Source organism: Podarcis erhardii, assembly GCF_964252035.2.
Source record: "Podarcis erhardii genome assembly, chromosome: 2".
In the NCBI taxonomy this organism is placed as follows: Eukaryota; Metazoa; Chordata; class Lepidosauria; order Squamata; family Lacertidae; genus Podarcis; species Podarcis erhardii.
This window is the reverse complement of record NC_138498.1, coordinates 117,705,889-117,721,270: the sequence shown is the minus strand read 5'-3', so window position 1 is coordinate 117,721,270 and position 15,382 is coordinate 117,705,889. Positions and strand designations below refer to the sequence as shown.

Genomic DNA, 15,382 nt, shown 5'->3' with positions numbered 1-15,382 from the left:
CGTGAGCTGTGTATCTGAAGAAGTGTGCATGCACACGAAAGCTCATACCAAGAACTAACTTAGTTGGTCTTTAAGGTGCTACTGGAAGGAAAGCTATAATGTTCATTGTGAGCTGCTTTGGGACAGAGGTTCTTGCGGGAAAGTGGCATTTGAAAAAATTAAACTAAGCTGTGGTAAACCTGCTGTTGGGACTCAACAGGCCTTTGGGTTTCCTGATGTTCTTAGGTGCTTCTTTCATCCCTGCAGGATTTAATTACTGAATGATAGGGAAAGGACGTTCGCAATAAGGTCTTGCCATCTGCAATGAGACACGACTGTGGCCCGGCGCCCTCCCCTTCCTTTCGCACCAGATAAAAAGCACGCACATCCCCTAATATTCCTCGTTGCCAACTAATAATGGCAGTAAATGCCAAGAAACTGGAGATCTCTAAAAGCAGACAGGTGACCTTATTTTATTGTTCAGCCATTTGCTCCTCCATGGATGCCCAGGGAGACGGTACTCCCCACCCTCTAAGCCAATGTATACATCATCATCATTATTTATTATTTGTACTCCGCCCATGTGACTGGGTTGCCCCAGCCACTCTGGGCGGCCTCCAACAGAATATAAAAATACAATGAAACTTCAGATATTAAAAACTTCCCGATACGGAGCTGCCTTCAGATTTCTCCGGAAAGTCGTGCAGTTGTTTATCTTTCTGACCTCTGAGGGGAGGGCATTCCACAGGGCAGGGGCCACTACTGAGAAGGCCCAATGCTTGGTTCCCTATAGCTTCACTTTTCACAGTGACGGAACCGCCTGAAGGCCCTCCACGGAGCTGGACCTCCATGCCCAGGCTGAACGACGCGAGTGGAGATGCTCCTTCAGGTATACGGGGCCGATGGCTTCTTGAATGCGAGAGGAGGCTTGACTTCTGAGTGAAGCCCTTTCCACACTCTAGGCACTTGTATGGCTTCACCCCAGTGTGGGTTCTCTCGTGCTTGAGAAGGTTGGAGCGATGGCTGAAGCTCTTCTCGCAGATCGAGCACTGAAACGGTTTCTCCCTTGTGTGCGTCCTGTGGTGAACGACAAAGGCCGACTTGTCCCGGAAGCTTTTGGGACAGTCCGGGCACTGGAAGGGTTTTTCTCCCGTGTGGATCTTCTCGTGCTGAACCAGGCCGGCGTTCTGAGAGAAGCATTTCCCACACTCGGCACACTTGTACGGCTTCTCGCCCGTGTGGGCTCGCTTGTGTTTCATGAGGGACGAGCTTTCGACAAAGCTCTTATCGCACACCGTACACTTGTAGGGCTTCTCTCCCGTGTGGAGCCTCTCGTGCGTGAGGAGGTTCGTGCGATGACGGAAACGCTTGCCACACCCTGAGCACGGGTACGGTTTCTCCTCGGTGTGGATTCTCCTGTGCACGACAAAAGCCGACCTGTTCCTGAAGCTTTTGGGACAGTCGGGACACTGGTGCGGTTTCTCGCCCGTGTGGATTCTCTGGTGTCGGTTAAGGTCAAATCTCTGCCGGAAGCTTTTCCCACAGTCTGGGCAATGGTAGGGCCTCTCTCCCGTGTGGATTCTCAGATGAGCCGAAAGCCCGCTGTGCCCTCTGAAGCTCTGTCCACAATCTGGGCAAACGAAGGGCTTCTCTTGCCTGTGGGTTCTCTCATGTGCCGTAAGATGCGACTGCTGGCTGAAGTTCTTCCCGCAATCTGAGCAACTGAAGCGGTTCTCCCCGGTGTGGATTCTCTGATGGGCAACCAGGACATTCCTACTGCAGAAGCTCTTCCCACAGTCGGAGCAGATGTAGGGTTTCTCTCCTGAGTGCATTCTCTGGTGTTCGGTGAGCTCCGCCTTGCAGCGAAAGGATTTTCCGCACTCAGCGCATGTCTCACCCTTGAGGAACCTTTGCTGGACTGGCATGGCAGGGAGCTGGAAAGGAACGGATTTGCCTTCTTCATTATGGGGGTGAGTTTCCTGCTCGTTTTCGGATGCTTCTCCCCAGTAAGGATAACGGGAAACTGTCTGTTCTGCTCTGCCTGGCAGCATCCAACGTGGTTCAGCTCCTTCAGAATTGACTGGCAGATTCTTCTTCCAACATGCCCTCTCATTGTCTGTTGGGAAAAAAACAGAGATTTCCCTTCACCAGGAAGAAAGGATGGCTTGGATCAGATTACACAGCAAAGAAGGGGTTTGGGGCCCAGTTATTTGAAGGGCCACCTGCAGAAACCCACACAAGCCCTAAGAGTGGCCTCAAACATCCTGCTTGCTAGTGCATCTATAAGGTCAGTTAGATTACCTGGCTGTGAGTCTTGAAGGCTGCTCCCTGCAAAGTCCTTTCCACCAGACCTAGGGGGCGAGGCCCACACTCACTAGCTCTACTAAAGAGGCTCCTGGTGAGAACCAGAGGGGCATCGCTATGCCTGACAACAAACCCTAACAGTTGAATTCTTTTGCTCCATCTTTTTGTGCCTGCCAAACAGCCGTGCCATGCTTATGATAATATTTTATTCTCTTGTTAATTACTTTACTTTACTAGTAATGTGTTTTTTAAAAATGTTTAAGTTTTTATTTTGTTAACTTTGTTTGTGTCAAATATGTATTCTGTACTTCACCTCCTTTGTAATGTTTCATTTTATTATCTTTAAGATCATATTTTAGTTTTCTGTTAATTATGTTGCTTTGGCTGTGTACTCTATATTTGACTTTCTTCAAATTGTTTTATTGATGTTTTAATATTCTGTAAACTGCTTTGAGATTTTTCTTAAAAATATCAAGCTGTATAGAAATGAAATAAATCACAATGTTAACCATAATAATTGGTGTGCACTAGATCTGTGGGCAGAGCCTTTTTTGTGGTGGCCCCTCATTTGCACAACCTGCTCCGTAAGAGAACTCCCTCCAGCCAAAGACTCCTTACCCAGCCAAGGGGCATCAGCAGCCGAATCCTCCACTTTGGTGAGCGGCCACTCACCAGAGTCTGACAGAGCCCCGTCAGCCTCAGGGGAATCATCCGCTTTCTCCTTGAAGGGCCAGAGGACCTGAAACAGCAGAAAGAACAAGACAAAGAAATGGGTGCGAATCGCCTGAGATTCAAGGGTGGGGAACCTCTGGGGCTTCTCCAGACGCTACAGGGCTCTAATTCCCATCAGCCCCCAGCCAGCATGGCCAGGGGTCAGGGGAGTGGGAGTCCAGCAACATCTGGAGGGCCAAAGACTCCCTGCCTTTGACTGGGTCAGGCCATTGGCCCATCTTTCACAGTATTGCCTACACTGACTGGCAGCAGCTTTCCAGAACCTCAAGGAGACCTTCTTCAGGCAAAGGCTGTCCTCTGCGCTGTCTTTGAAGGGGGATGCATTAAACCAGCTGGGGCAGGATGTGGCAGCCCATCTCAAGACAGGGACTGGAGCACAGGAATACATCACTCCTGTGTCCACATAGCTTCTCTCCAACCAACACTGACTGCCTGTTCACAGCAGTGGAAGCTGGTCCGTTAGGGCAGAGAGTGCGCTGCCCACCATCCTTAGTCTTCCCCCAGCAAGTGGCGTTCTAAGGTACACTGCCTCAGAACCTGGAGGTTCTACTTTGCCAATGAAGCCAACCCCTGCTGATTCGGCCAGATTCCATTTTCGAACCATCTAGGGCAAGCATAGGCAAACTCGGCCCTCCAGATGTTTTTGATCTTCAACTCCCATGATCCCTAGCTAGCAGGACCACTGGGTCAAGGATGATGGGAATTGTAGTCCCAAGACATCTGGAGGGCCCAGTTTGCCTATATCTGATCTAAAGGAACAGTCAGTCCAATGCATATTTACAGTCAGCAAAAACTGCCCCAATGGCTAGTCCTCTGGGCTCCTTGCCACTGTTCCTTTTGTTCTTCCCAAGACTGCTCTCCTGCCCTCTCACCTGTTGTATTTCGTGCTCGTTCTCTTGCTGCCTCTCCAGGAAATCCTCCGCCAGGCCGACTGCCTGACCGCAAGTCTCCGGCCCGCCTTCCCTGACCCAGTTCTGCATCTCCGGGGGCAGGACGGCCAGGAACTGCTCCAGGATCACCAGCTCCACGATCTGCTCCTTGGTGCGCCTCTCCGGCTGCAGCCACCGGTGGCAGAGCCTCCACAGCATCCCACAGAGATCTCGCGGCCCCTCGGCCTCCTGGTAGAGGAACTGCCTGAAGCACAGGCGCTCCACCTCCTGGCTGGGAGCCTCCTTCTTCACTTCCCCACGATCCAGGGCCAAAATGCTGTGGGTGGGCGGGGGGATGTCTCCTCCAGGGCTGGGCAGGTGGCGGATCACCCTGCCTCGCCCAATGTCTGGTCGCCCCTCAAAGGAAGCCTGAGCGTCCCTTGGGCCATTGCTGGCCAGCTGCAGGTTTCCTGGTTCAGACTGCGGAGACTGCACAGCCTTCAGGAGCCCCTGACACTGAGCTCCCCAGCACTCCTCCTGAGGCCCTTCCTCTGGTTCCTGCTTAATGTGCTCTGTTATGGTCCCTTCCCACAATTCCTTGAGGCTCTCTGAGCGGACGGCCAAGGGGCCTGTTCCTGCAGCCTCCTCTGGTTCAGACTCCGATGCCTCCTCCTGGGCCTCCGTCTTCACTGTGTCCTCCAGCAGGGCATCTCGGGGGACAGCCCAGACAGCTGCATTCCTGCGTTCGGATGCCATCACCCCTCTTAACTCCGGGGTTTGGCAGGGATCACTCACACACTGCTATCCCATGTTTCTCGGTGATGTCAACTGCCAGGTCCAGGGTTGTTTATAAGGCCTGGTGCCTCTGCAAGGAAAAAGAATCAGTGGGAGCTGCAGCAAAAAGTTGCATCGTAGAACACTCCTGTTCAGGATACTCCATTCCATTCTCTGCCCCCATGTTTTTCCATCCCACCAATCATCAGTCCGTATTCCGTGAAAAACTGAGCATGCTCAGTCCTCTGGGAACTGTAGCTGTGAGGGGAATAGGGGGGTCTCCTAACAATCTCAGCACCCTTAACAAACTACAGTTCCCAGGATTCTTTGGGGGAAGCCATGACAGTTTAAAGTGGAATTACTTTGTGCTAAATGCATAGTGCGGACGTCACCCTGATTACAGCCCTTTCACTCAAGAGTGCAGTCCTGGTTTCCCACTGTGCTTTCTCACATTCAGAAGCTGTTCCTTTCATTTTTGCAGGGTTGTTGCTACTATTTCTAATCAGCTGGCAATCAAGGATCCTTAGAGACACTTAGTGATGTACTGCAAATCCCCCCCCCCAATCTGACTTCTGGCCACCCCTGCCATAATGTCCCTGAAGACATATCAAGCAAGAGATAGGCAAGACATAGCCATGATGAAGAATAGTCCTTGATAGACTTTATGTTTAAAGGGGGTGGAGAGAGAGAAATCCACGGAGGATGTTCCAAAACTCATCGCAGCTCCGTGGAACCTGCATGTTCAGGAGCAGTTTACCTGCAAAGTGCTGGAGGCAGAGAGCAGCAGGAGGTTGGCTGCTGCCTTGCCGCCTCTGAGCCTCCCAGAGAGGTCTGGCTGGGAGCAGGAGGCTGGTCCGGGAGGGGTCTGTCTGATCCAGCAGATCCCTAAAGCACACCTTCCTATTCCAGGCCGGCTCTCCGCTCCTCCTGCCTCAAGGCGCTTCTCACTTACCGGATTCCCTCCCCGGAGCTGAAAAACCTCTTTTTCCAGCCTCTACTTTGCAGCAAAGAAAAGCACCATAGAGTCGCGAAGGGGGAGAAAAGGAAGAGGAGGGCCTTCAGTAGTCAGAACAATTTCCGTCCGCAGTGCCGCTCTGGAAATCCCGACTCTCTCAGCTTAACCCTTCGTGACAACTAGAGCGCCGAGGGGCTTTCCTTTGTATTTTTGAATACCCTTCGCCTGTGCCAAATTGGAAGCATGTTGGTCTGACAGTGCAAATAAAAACCTAAGCGTGCATGCATTTTAGGGGCTGTTGTTCGGTGGCAGAGCATATGTTTGACATGAAGAAGGTCCCCTTGGTATCGGCCACTGAAAAGGCGAAAGGAAGGACCTTTCTGTGCTGGAGACCCGAGAGAGCCGCTGCCAGCCCGTGCAGGCAATACTGGCCTTGGTGAACGAATAGGCTAACCTCTGGTACGGAGCAGCTTCGCGGGCAAACATCTTGCTAGCTGTGCGCATACAAAAAAGAGAGTTAGCAGAGTCAGGCCAAAGGCCCATCGAGTCCAGCATCCTTTTCCCACAGTGGCCAGCTAGATGCCTGTGGGAAACCAGCAACCAGGATCTGGCCTCAAGATCTTTCCTGTGGCTTCCAGCAATTGGGACCTCTTACTCTGTGGAGTTTGGGCACAGAGGCGAGATTTGAACTGAGGGCTTCGCCCTGAGCTCCTCCATTGCAAAGATTTGATGTGCTAATTATAGAATTTATTTCTCACCTTTATTTCTTCAATAAGTGGTGCTCATGGTTCTCCCTCTTCATTTGATCCCCACTACAACCTTGCAAGGTAGGCTAGGCGGAGAGGCAGTTGCCAGTCCAGTTTCCTGGCCCAGGAGGGATCTGAACTCAGGTCTCCCCCGGTCCTAATCCAGCACCCTTAAATACTACATAACATTGGCTCTTGTGTGTAGACATCATACATTAAAAGCAAATCTCTTCCCCCCACCCCGAAAAAAACAGAAACATAAGAACTGTAGTGTAAGGGTGCTGGGTGCAGGGCAAACTACAGTTCCCAATATAGAACTGGGGTTTGCCTCGTTGCAATTCGGCTTACGGGTTAAAGTGTGCGAGTTTGCAGCCCTAGAAAAGCGAATTGGCAGGAAGGAAAAGATCTGCAATGGGGCTGAAGTCATTTCCTGCCCCTCCTCTTTTAGGGAGAGGGTTGTGTGTGTTTTTTTAGGGGTGTTGCTGTTCGTTGAATTGTTTGGTGGTGGAGATCAGCGCCTGCGGAGCCTGTTTGCTCAAAGAGGATTTAGGAGAGAAGAGCCGAGACGGGGAAGCAGGAAGGCAAAAGTGGGGTTTTCCATGGAATAATATGCAAAGGATGATGGCTAGGAAGATTTCTTAGTTTGTGGATCCGGAACAGCAGGATATTGCAAGCAAGCAAGCAAGCAAGCAAGCTGTGCAATCAGTGATTTATCCTGCTTGTCTTTTTATATAAAATGTTCTTACTTCTGTTCAAGCTATAAAAAGGTTTTATCCTGTTTTTCAAGATCCTCAAAGGTTTTGTGTTGCCGATAGGGCTGCATTGTCTTCTTCTTCTTCTTCTTCTTCTTCTTCTTCTTCTTCTTCTTCTTCTTCTTCTTCTTCCCAGGCACCCCCAAGATCTGAGGAGAGCGGGTCGGGGGTTGCAAACTTGCGAAAGGTGCACTTATTTCTTGACCCCTCACACGTGTATTTTTGGAACCCACCCAGTTTCGGTGTCCGAAACCTGTTTAAATTGTTTTTAATTCTGGATTTTAAACGGTTGTAACCCATAGCTGTCAACGTTTCCCTTTTTTTAAAGGGAAATTCCCTTATTCTGAATAGGATTCCACACAAGAAAAGGGAAAAGTTGACAGCTAAGTTGTAACCTGTCCTGCTACTGAAGGGATGGCAATAAACCACCACCACCACAATAATCCTAATAATAATATTATTATAAGTAACAAATGTTTTTCGCCGTTTTTAATTTATGAATTTACTTTTTTTCTAAGCTGCCTTGAGACCTGCCGGTGAAGGGTGGGCAATACATGGGCGATGTGAAGCTCAAGAGCAGCAGGGACACTTAATCCATGGCGCTGCCTATCCGGCTTCTGATGACACACACTTCCCTTCCCAACCTAGGAAAGGAAGAACCCCCAAAACACACCATTTTTAAGGACCATGCGCCAAGATGGTGCTTTTTGCATATGGGTTGGCTTTAAACCTGTTCCAAACTGCCTCATTGAACTTGGCAAGGCTGAGGGCACCCCCTGGTCAAGATGGCCCATTTCTCATAGAATTGTATTGTTGGAGGGGACCCCAGAGGTCATCCAGCCCAACCCCCTGCAATGCAGGAATCCTGCCCACAGCCATCCCTGGGTGGGCTTGAACCAACAGCCTTCTGGTTAACAGCCAGGCGCACTGACCCATTGCCCCACCTCTTACCTCTCTTGGGATCCTTAACCGTTTCAGGTGTCGGTGCTGTTGATGGATTGGGCCGCTACCTTCCCCGAGGCAGAGGATGCTCCTTCAGACAGTGCACAGAGGCTCATGTCCCAGGGAGTCAAGCAGGAGGATGGCCAAGATTCACTGGGTAAGGTGAACGTAGAATCGTAGAGCTGGAAGGGACCCTGGGGTCATCTAGTCCAACCCCCTACAATGCAGGAATCTCAGCTAAAGCATGCGAGACAGATGGCCATTCAGCCTGTGCTTAAAAACCTCCAATGTGTACTTGAGCAGAGAGAAAATGAGGAGAACCTTTGGGGAGGAGAAGCTGAGTGGTGGAACATCTAGGCCCCAAAGTATTATTATTATTACTACTGTGGTACCTCAGGTTACAGACGCTTCAGGTTACAGACTCCGCTTACCCAGAAATAGTACCTCGGGTTAAGAACTTTGCTTCAGGATGAGAACAGAAATCATTCTCCGGCGGCGCGGCAGCAGCAGCATGAGGCCCCATTAGCTAAAGTGGTACCTCAGGTTAAGAACAGTTTCAGATTAAGAACGGACCTCCAGAACAAATTAAGTTCTTAACCGGAGGTACCATTGTAGTCTTAATCTAAGGGTCACTGGCCTGAGCACCATGTTGGGCAAAAGGTTCCTGCATTGTAGAGATCTGGACTAGATGACCCTTGTCTACCCCCATCATACAGCCTGGACACTTGAGGTCCAGCGCTGAGGGCCTTCTGGCGGTTCCCTCATTGCGAGAAGTGAGGTTACAGGGAACCAGACAGAGGCCCTTCTCGGTAGTGGCGCCCGCCCTGTGGAACGCTCTCCCTCCAGATGTGATGGAAGTAAAGCAGCTGTCTTGTCTTTAAAAGACATCTGAAGGCAGCCCTGTTTAGGGAAGTTTTTAATATTTAATGGTGTACAGTGGTACCTCACAAGACAAATGCCTTGCAAGACGAAAAATGCGCAAGACGAAAGAGTTTTCCATTTTTTGAGTCGTTCCGCAAGACGAATTTCCCTATGGGCTTGCTTCGCAAGACGAAACGTTAAAGCTGCTAAGCCGTTAATAGCCGCTAAGCCGCTAATAGCCGCTAAGCCGTTAAGCCGTTAATAGCCACTAAGCCACTAATAGCCGTGCTTCGCAAGACGAAAAAACCGCAAGACGAAGAGACTCACGGAACGGATTAATTTCGTCTTGCGAGGCACCACTATATTGTTTTAAGACTTGATTGGGAGCCGCCCAGAGTGACTGGGGAAACTCAGCCAGATGGGCGGGGTATAAATAATAAATAATTATTATTATTATTATTATTATTATTATTATTATTATTATTATTACTGGGCCGAGGCCCTGATTATCTGTCAATAGGGAATGCTTGCTTCTTCTTTTGGGGACTGATGAAATAATGTTCCAGTTAACTGGTGTCTCTTCCCCTTGGCTCTCATTTCTTTCTCGGCTCCAGTAGGAGGACGCTGGGAGAGGGAAAACGAAGGCGAACCAGGAGGAGCGTCTACAAAAATGGAAGATCTAGACATGGATGTCAGCACCAGTACTCAAGATGAAGCCACAAGGCAGAAAGGCAGGCAAACGCCCACCAGAGATAAGCGCGGGAGTCCGTCCAATGCCAGCAAAGATGGGGAGGCCCACAAAACCCCAGCCCAAGTAGATGTGCAGGAGGAAAAGAGAAGGAACAAGTGCCCTGTGTGCGGGAAGATGTTTTGTTCTAAGTCACGCCTTAACGTACACCAGAGAATCCACACCGAGAAGAGGCCCTATCAGTGCTTTGAGTGCGGGAAGAGTTTCAGGCAGAGCGGGCATCTCTCTCAGCACCAGAGAATGCACACGGGAGAAAAACGCTACAAGTGCTTGGAGTGCGGGAAGAGCTTCAGCCAGAGCACCTATTTTATCCTCCACAAAATAACCCACACGGGAGAGAAGCCGTTTACGTGCCTGGAGTGTGGCAAGAGCTTCAGTCACAGCAGGCGGCTGACCATCCACCGCACCATCCACACAGGGGAACGGCCGTACAAGTGCCAGGAGTGCGGGCAGAGCTTCAGCCAGAGCACACACCTTACCTCTCACCAGAGAATCCACACCGGGGAGAAACCGTACAAGTGCCAGGAGTGCGGGAAATGCTTCAATCAGAGCACGCACCTCACTTTGCATCGAAGGATCCACACCGGAGAGAAACCTTACCAGTGTCTGGAGTGTGGGAAGTCCTTCAGCCAGAGACCGCACCTTACTTTGCACCGGAGAATCCACACAGAGGAGAAGATGTACAAATGCTCGGAGTGCGGGAAGAGCTTCCATCGGAGCGACCACCTGACCTCGCACCTGAGAGTGCACACGGGGGAGAAGCCGTACCAGTGCTCACAGTGCGGGAAGAGCTTTAGCCGAAGCGCAATCCTGACGAAGCATCAGATAACCCACAAAGGTGGAGAAACTCCGGTGGGAACAGATGAAGGCTCCGCCTGAGCATTTCCTGGGGTCCCTGGAAATTCTGGCCGGTTGTGACGCACTGCTGTTCCAGTTGTGGTGCCGCTCCAGAGAGAGGGTTGACGTGTGATTACACTGTGCAGTGGTACCTCGGGTTACAGATGCTTCAGCTTACAGATGCTTCAGGTTACAGACTCCGCTAACCCAGAAATAGTACCTTGGGTTAAGAACTTTACCTCAGGATGAGAACAGAAATCACATGGTGGCGGCAGGAGGCCCCATTAGCTAAAGTGTTACCTCAGGTTAAGAATAGTTTCAGGTTGGACTAAGTAAAAATGGATTGTTAATTGGTGAAAGAAGAGAATGTAAAATTACAGTATATTAAGATAAATTATTAGGATAAAAACAAAGATGGAAAGGATTTGCTGAAATATCTAACTGAACTAGAATACAAAAAAGGGAGGTGTGAGGAGGTCAAGGAAACAAGCAAATGAAAGATAAGTTATGGGAAGGTTTGATTTGTTTTTTTAATTTTTTTGTTTTTATTTATTGTGATGTATTGTTTTTTGCTTAATTTGGTGTTTTTTCTCTTTTCCTTTTGTAACCTTTAAAACTTTAATATTTTTTTTTTTTTAAGTATAGTTTCAGGTTAAGAACAGACCTCTGGAACGAATTAAGTTCTTAACCCGAGGTACCGCTGTACAGCAGCACAATCCACAGGATTCCTGGATCAAATGGAATGTGCTTCAAACGTCATTCACATGCTCTTTACGCTAGAGTTGGAGAAACCCAGAGCTCTCCTCTGGATCAAGTCCCCTTAAGCCCCAGGCAGCATGGCTGATGGTCAGGAATTATACAGCTTCTGAGAGCTCACAGGCTTCCCTATCCGTACTGCAGATCAGCGGTTCCCAAATTTTTTTCAGGCCATTGTTTTGATAAACTTGTGCCCAGTGCCCCATCCCATACCCTTTCAAAAGCATTATTTGGAATAGCAGTTTGCACAACTCCCTTAAGAGATTAACACAATAAAATTCGAAACAGCAACAATTAAGTGCACATTGATTTAAAATCCAATTAAAATGACTTAGTTTAATTTATTTTAACAAACTAGTGAACTTGATCCGTTTTGTTGTAGGTTTTTGAACAGGTTGGATGGCTGTCTGTCGTGGATGCTTCAGCTGTGATTCCTGCACAGCAGGGGGTTGGTCTAGATGACCCCTGGGGTCCCTTCCAATTCTCCTGTTGCCTCTTAGCCCCCAGCTAGGAAATCCCCCCTCTCCAGGGGGTGGTACTGCCCATTGTGGAAACCACTGATCTCAATTAAAGAACTCACATAGGTGGAAAATCCTGTAAAATGAAAATTGTATGCTCACAGAGCACATTCCCAGCCACGCTCTTTATTAGCCTTTTTCAGTCTAGTGCCCTCCAGATAATTCAGGCTATTTTGCTGCCTCTTTCTCTGCAAAAAATCATCTGGAGTTTGAGGGATCCTTTCCTCCTCTCTGTCCCAGTTGGTAGCTTCTATTTTTTTAAAAAAAACACACCACCAAAGGGGTTTGTAGATAAGCAGCTAGGGTACTTCTTTCAAGTAGATGATCTGGTGGAAGTAAAATGTCTAAACCTGCCTTATTTCATCCTTTGTTTGTCAAATCATTCCAGTTTTATTAGTTTCAGACTAAGACCTGACAGATCTGGGTTCACTTAGCCAAGAAAGGGAGGCAAATATTGGCAGCCTACATCCCAGGGTTTTTCTTACGAATAACACAATCACAGTTGTTCAAGACCCTGGAAGTCAGTTCTTGTCGCACCAGGGAATGTATATTCTTCAAATGATTTTTTTTAAGAACTAGGAAGCAAATCCTGCTATTTGTTATTATTCATTTGTACATGGTTGGTGATATTAATAAAGAAATGAGCCTGTCTTGGGTAGTAAAATGCATGACTGGAAAGCTTGGAGTGGGGGAAAGAGAACTGTTACGATGGGATTAGGGTGGGAGAAATGGTACTCGCCTTGCGCAACCAGCTTCCTGTATTTGCAATAGGATGGTAGTTATCATACACTTCTAGTCCCAGGGAGCATTTATTCAGGAGAGAAGTGAACCAGGCAAAGGGCATTCTCAGCTGTGGCACCCTCCCTGTGGAACGCCCTCCCGTCAGATGTCAAGGAAATAAACAACTGTCTGACTTTTAGAAGACATCTGAAGGCAGCCCTGTTTAGGGAAGTTTTTAATGTTTGACATTTTATTGTGTTTTTATACAGTGGTACCTCGGGTTACATACGCTTCAGGTTACAGACTCCGCTAACCCAGAAATAGTACCTCGGGTTAAGAACTTTGCTTCAGGATGAGAACAGAAATTGTGCTACGGCGGCAGCAGGAGGCCCCATTAGCTAAAGTGGTGCTTCAGGTTAAGAACAGACCTCCGGAACGAATTAAGTACTTAACCCAAGGTACCACTGTATTATTAAAAGTATTATTATTATTAGGCCACATAGGTGCTCCTGTCAAGGTGGCTGGCACATACACATTCACAGAAGGACATGTTCATTGCTCCATCAGCCTCCCGATCAATCTTGGGTAACTTGGACAAGCCACAAAGGGCAATGTTCAATTCACAATACAGCCACACATGCCAACTGATACAACACAAACTTGCGCCACGTTCAACAGTAAGTCAGAAAGTGAGAGAAGCCTGCAGGAGGTCAATGGTCCATCAAGTTAGGTTTCCTGTTCTCAGGGTGTCCAAGCAGATGACTCAATTCCGCAGGTCGCTGCGCCGTTCCCAAGATAAAATCACAATATAAAAACACAAAGAAAAAATAAAAATAAGAACAGCCCATAACCTCCCTTCCCATGATGCAGCAAGTGTGTGAGGAACAGGAAGCGAAGGCTTCACTCCACAAGAGGCACTGTGGCTTGGCTGAGTCTAGGAATCTACTCCTGGTTTTTTTAATCCTGTATGATAGAGATAGGGATGCGGGTGGTGCTGTGGGTTAAACCACACAGCCTAGGACTTGCCAATCAGAAGGTTGGCAGTTCGAATCCCCACTCAGTTTGAATCCCCATGACGGGGTGAGCTCCCGTTGCTGGGTCCCTGCTCCTGCCAACCTAGCAGTTCAAAAGCACATCAAAGTGCAAGTAGATAAATAGGTACCACTCCAGCAGGAAGATAAACGGCGTTTCCGTGCGCTGCTCTGGTTCGCCACAAGCGGCTTAGTCATGCTGGCCACATGACCCGGAAGCTGTACGCCAGTTCCCTCAGCCAATAAAGCGAGATGAGCGCCGCAACCCCCGAGTCGGCCACGACTGGACCTAATGGTCAGGGGCCCCTTTACCTTTACCTATGATAGAGATGGGAAACTTCCAGCCTTTGAGCCAGATGTGGTCCTCCAGGACACTCTATGTGACCCTTGGGGACATGTCCCTCACCAGCCTTGCTCCCCCCTCCCCTCAGGAGCCTTTGCCCGACTGGAGAGTCCTATCGCTCAACTGTCCCAATTTGTCTGGGACATCTCTGAATTACAGAAGCCATCGCGGCTTCTGATTGGATCCCAGAATGTCCCGTTTTTTTGGTCCCACTCTCGCCTTGCACCTGTGCACCAGACCACCTCCTTTGCGTCACGTGGCCTGAGCGCGCAGGCTTCCAGAACGTTCAGCTTCGTTGGATGACAAGTTTCCAGTGCTTTCTGTACACTGGGCAAAACTGTACATGCCTCTAGCCTGTTCCCTCTTCTTCACCTTTCCCCTCAACCAAAAGACCCCAGTGTTGCAACCTTTCCACATAGGGGAGTTGCTTCCCTTATTCATTGTTCCCCTTTTCTGGTAAGGTGTGATTGATGCCAGAAGCTTTTTCCACAGACGGCATTTATATGATGAGTCTTGTTTCTGAGTCAACATGTACAGGATTATCCTGTTAGAAAATTTAAGCAAAGTCTGGAGAGACATCTGTCAAGAGATGCTGTAGTTGCATCCCTTATTGAGCTAGGCTGGATTGGAAAAGACCTTATTTACTATTATTTAATTTCTAAACTGCTTTATTGCTTTTTTAAAAACCCCTCTAAAAATTTAAATTATTGATAAAACCAAAATTCAAAAGATTAAAATCAATTTTTTTTTTGTTTTTTAAAAAAGATAAAACACAGGTAACTTCTACATGTCTGGCTATGCTTGCCTCACAAAAATGTTTCAAGCAGGTGCCGAAAAGAATACAGCAAAATTGCCTGCCTGGTGTCAAAAGTGTAAATGCTGCCATGTTAAAACATTTCTTACAAAAGCAGAATGGGTATTACTGTATGTGGCACCCGTAACAAGTGCTGGTTTTGCAGAATGAAGCGGTCAAATATGGTAAGGCGATCCGGAAAGCAAACTGGTCCCGAGGTGTTAAGGGCCGAATAGCAACACCTTGAACTTGGCCTGTTTGCAAATGGGAAGATCTCTGAGCGGAGGCATCATATGCAGTCAGGGTCTCACTCCTGTCAGTAACTGAGCGGACGCATTTTGTGCTAGCCGCAGCTTCTGGATCAAGCGCAAAGGAGACCCCACATGGAAGGCAACACAGTAGTCCAGTGGGGGATGGGATTTGTGTTTCAAAACGTCTGCAGGGCACCGGGTTGCCGAAGACTAGCCTGGACCACCTACAAGCTCCCTTACATCTCTCAAACTCTATTATTTCAATCATTTAAATTTCCGTGGCTTTCTCTTGCTGGAGGCATGATATTCAAGGCATAAACCTTTGTGCAGGTGCAGGGAGCAGTGTTAGAAATTCCCCAGGCGCGTTTTGCTACTGGTGAGGGTCCAATTGCAACTGCGTGAAGGTTTGTGGGCACCAGGTTGGCGACCACAGTTTAAAAATCTCCGCCTTAGTCCATCTTCAGTACCATT

General features: G+C 48.6%; 2 protein-coding genes across 3 annotated transcripts; one reads left to right on the top strand and one right to left on the bottom strand.

Moving 5' to 3' along the window:
• Nucleotides 1–436: 436 nt before the first annotated feature.
• On the bottom strand, nt 437–6,665 carry LOC309336590 (uncharacterized protein). Of its 2 annotated transcripts, none has more exons than XM_081852593.1 (4): nt 6,372–6,665; nt 3,888–4,749; nt 2,902–3,022; nt 437–2,095 (listed from the first exon to the last, which is right to left on the bottom strand). In XM_081852593.1, exons 2-4 carry the CDS (start codon nt 4,638–4,640, stop codon nt 633–635), a joined length of 2,337 nt encoding a protein of 778 aa, XP_081708719.1. In that variant the 5' UTR covers nt 4,641–4,749; nt 6,372–6,665; the 3' UTR covers nt 437–632. The 2 variants fall into 2 exon arrangements, with proteins under 2 accessions (XP_081708719.1, XP_081708718.1); XM_081852592.1 differs by lacking the exon at nt 6,372–6,665 and adding an exon at nt 5,611–5,717.
• On the top strand, nt 5,895–10,804 carry LOC309336324 (uncharacterized protein; the record flags this gene model as incomplete). The annotated part of the gene is made up of 4 exons (XM_081851945.1): nt 5,895–5,957; nt 7,248–7,298; nt 8,090–8,210; nt 9,529–10,804. The coding sequence occupies 4 exons, from the start codon at nt 5,895–5,897 to the stop codon at nt 10,539–10,541; spliced, it is 1,248 nt and encodes a 415-aa protein (XP_081708071.1). The 3' UTR covers nt 10,542–10,804.
• Between the last annotated feature and the right edge of the window lie 4,578 nt (nt 10,805–15,382).

Coding starts and splice junctions, on each gene's coding strand:
- LOC309336590 (XM_081852593.1), bottom strand. CDS start 4,640: ATGGCATCCGAACGCAGGAATGCAGCTGTCTGGGCTGTCCCCCGAGAT. Junction 3,023..3,887: donor ACGAGCACGAAATACAACAG/GTGAGAGGGCAG, acceptor CTGCTGTTTCAG/GTCCTCTGGCCCTTCAAGGA. Junction 2,096..2,901: donor TGCTGATGCCCCTTGGCTGG/GTAAGGAGTCTT, acceptor TTTTCCCAACAG/ACAATGAGAGGGCATGTTGG.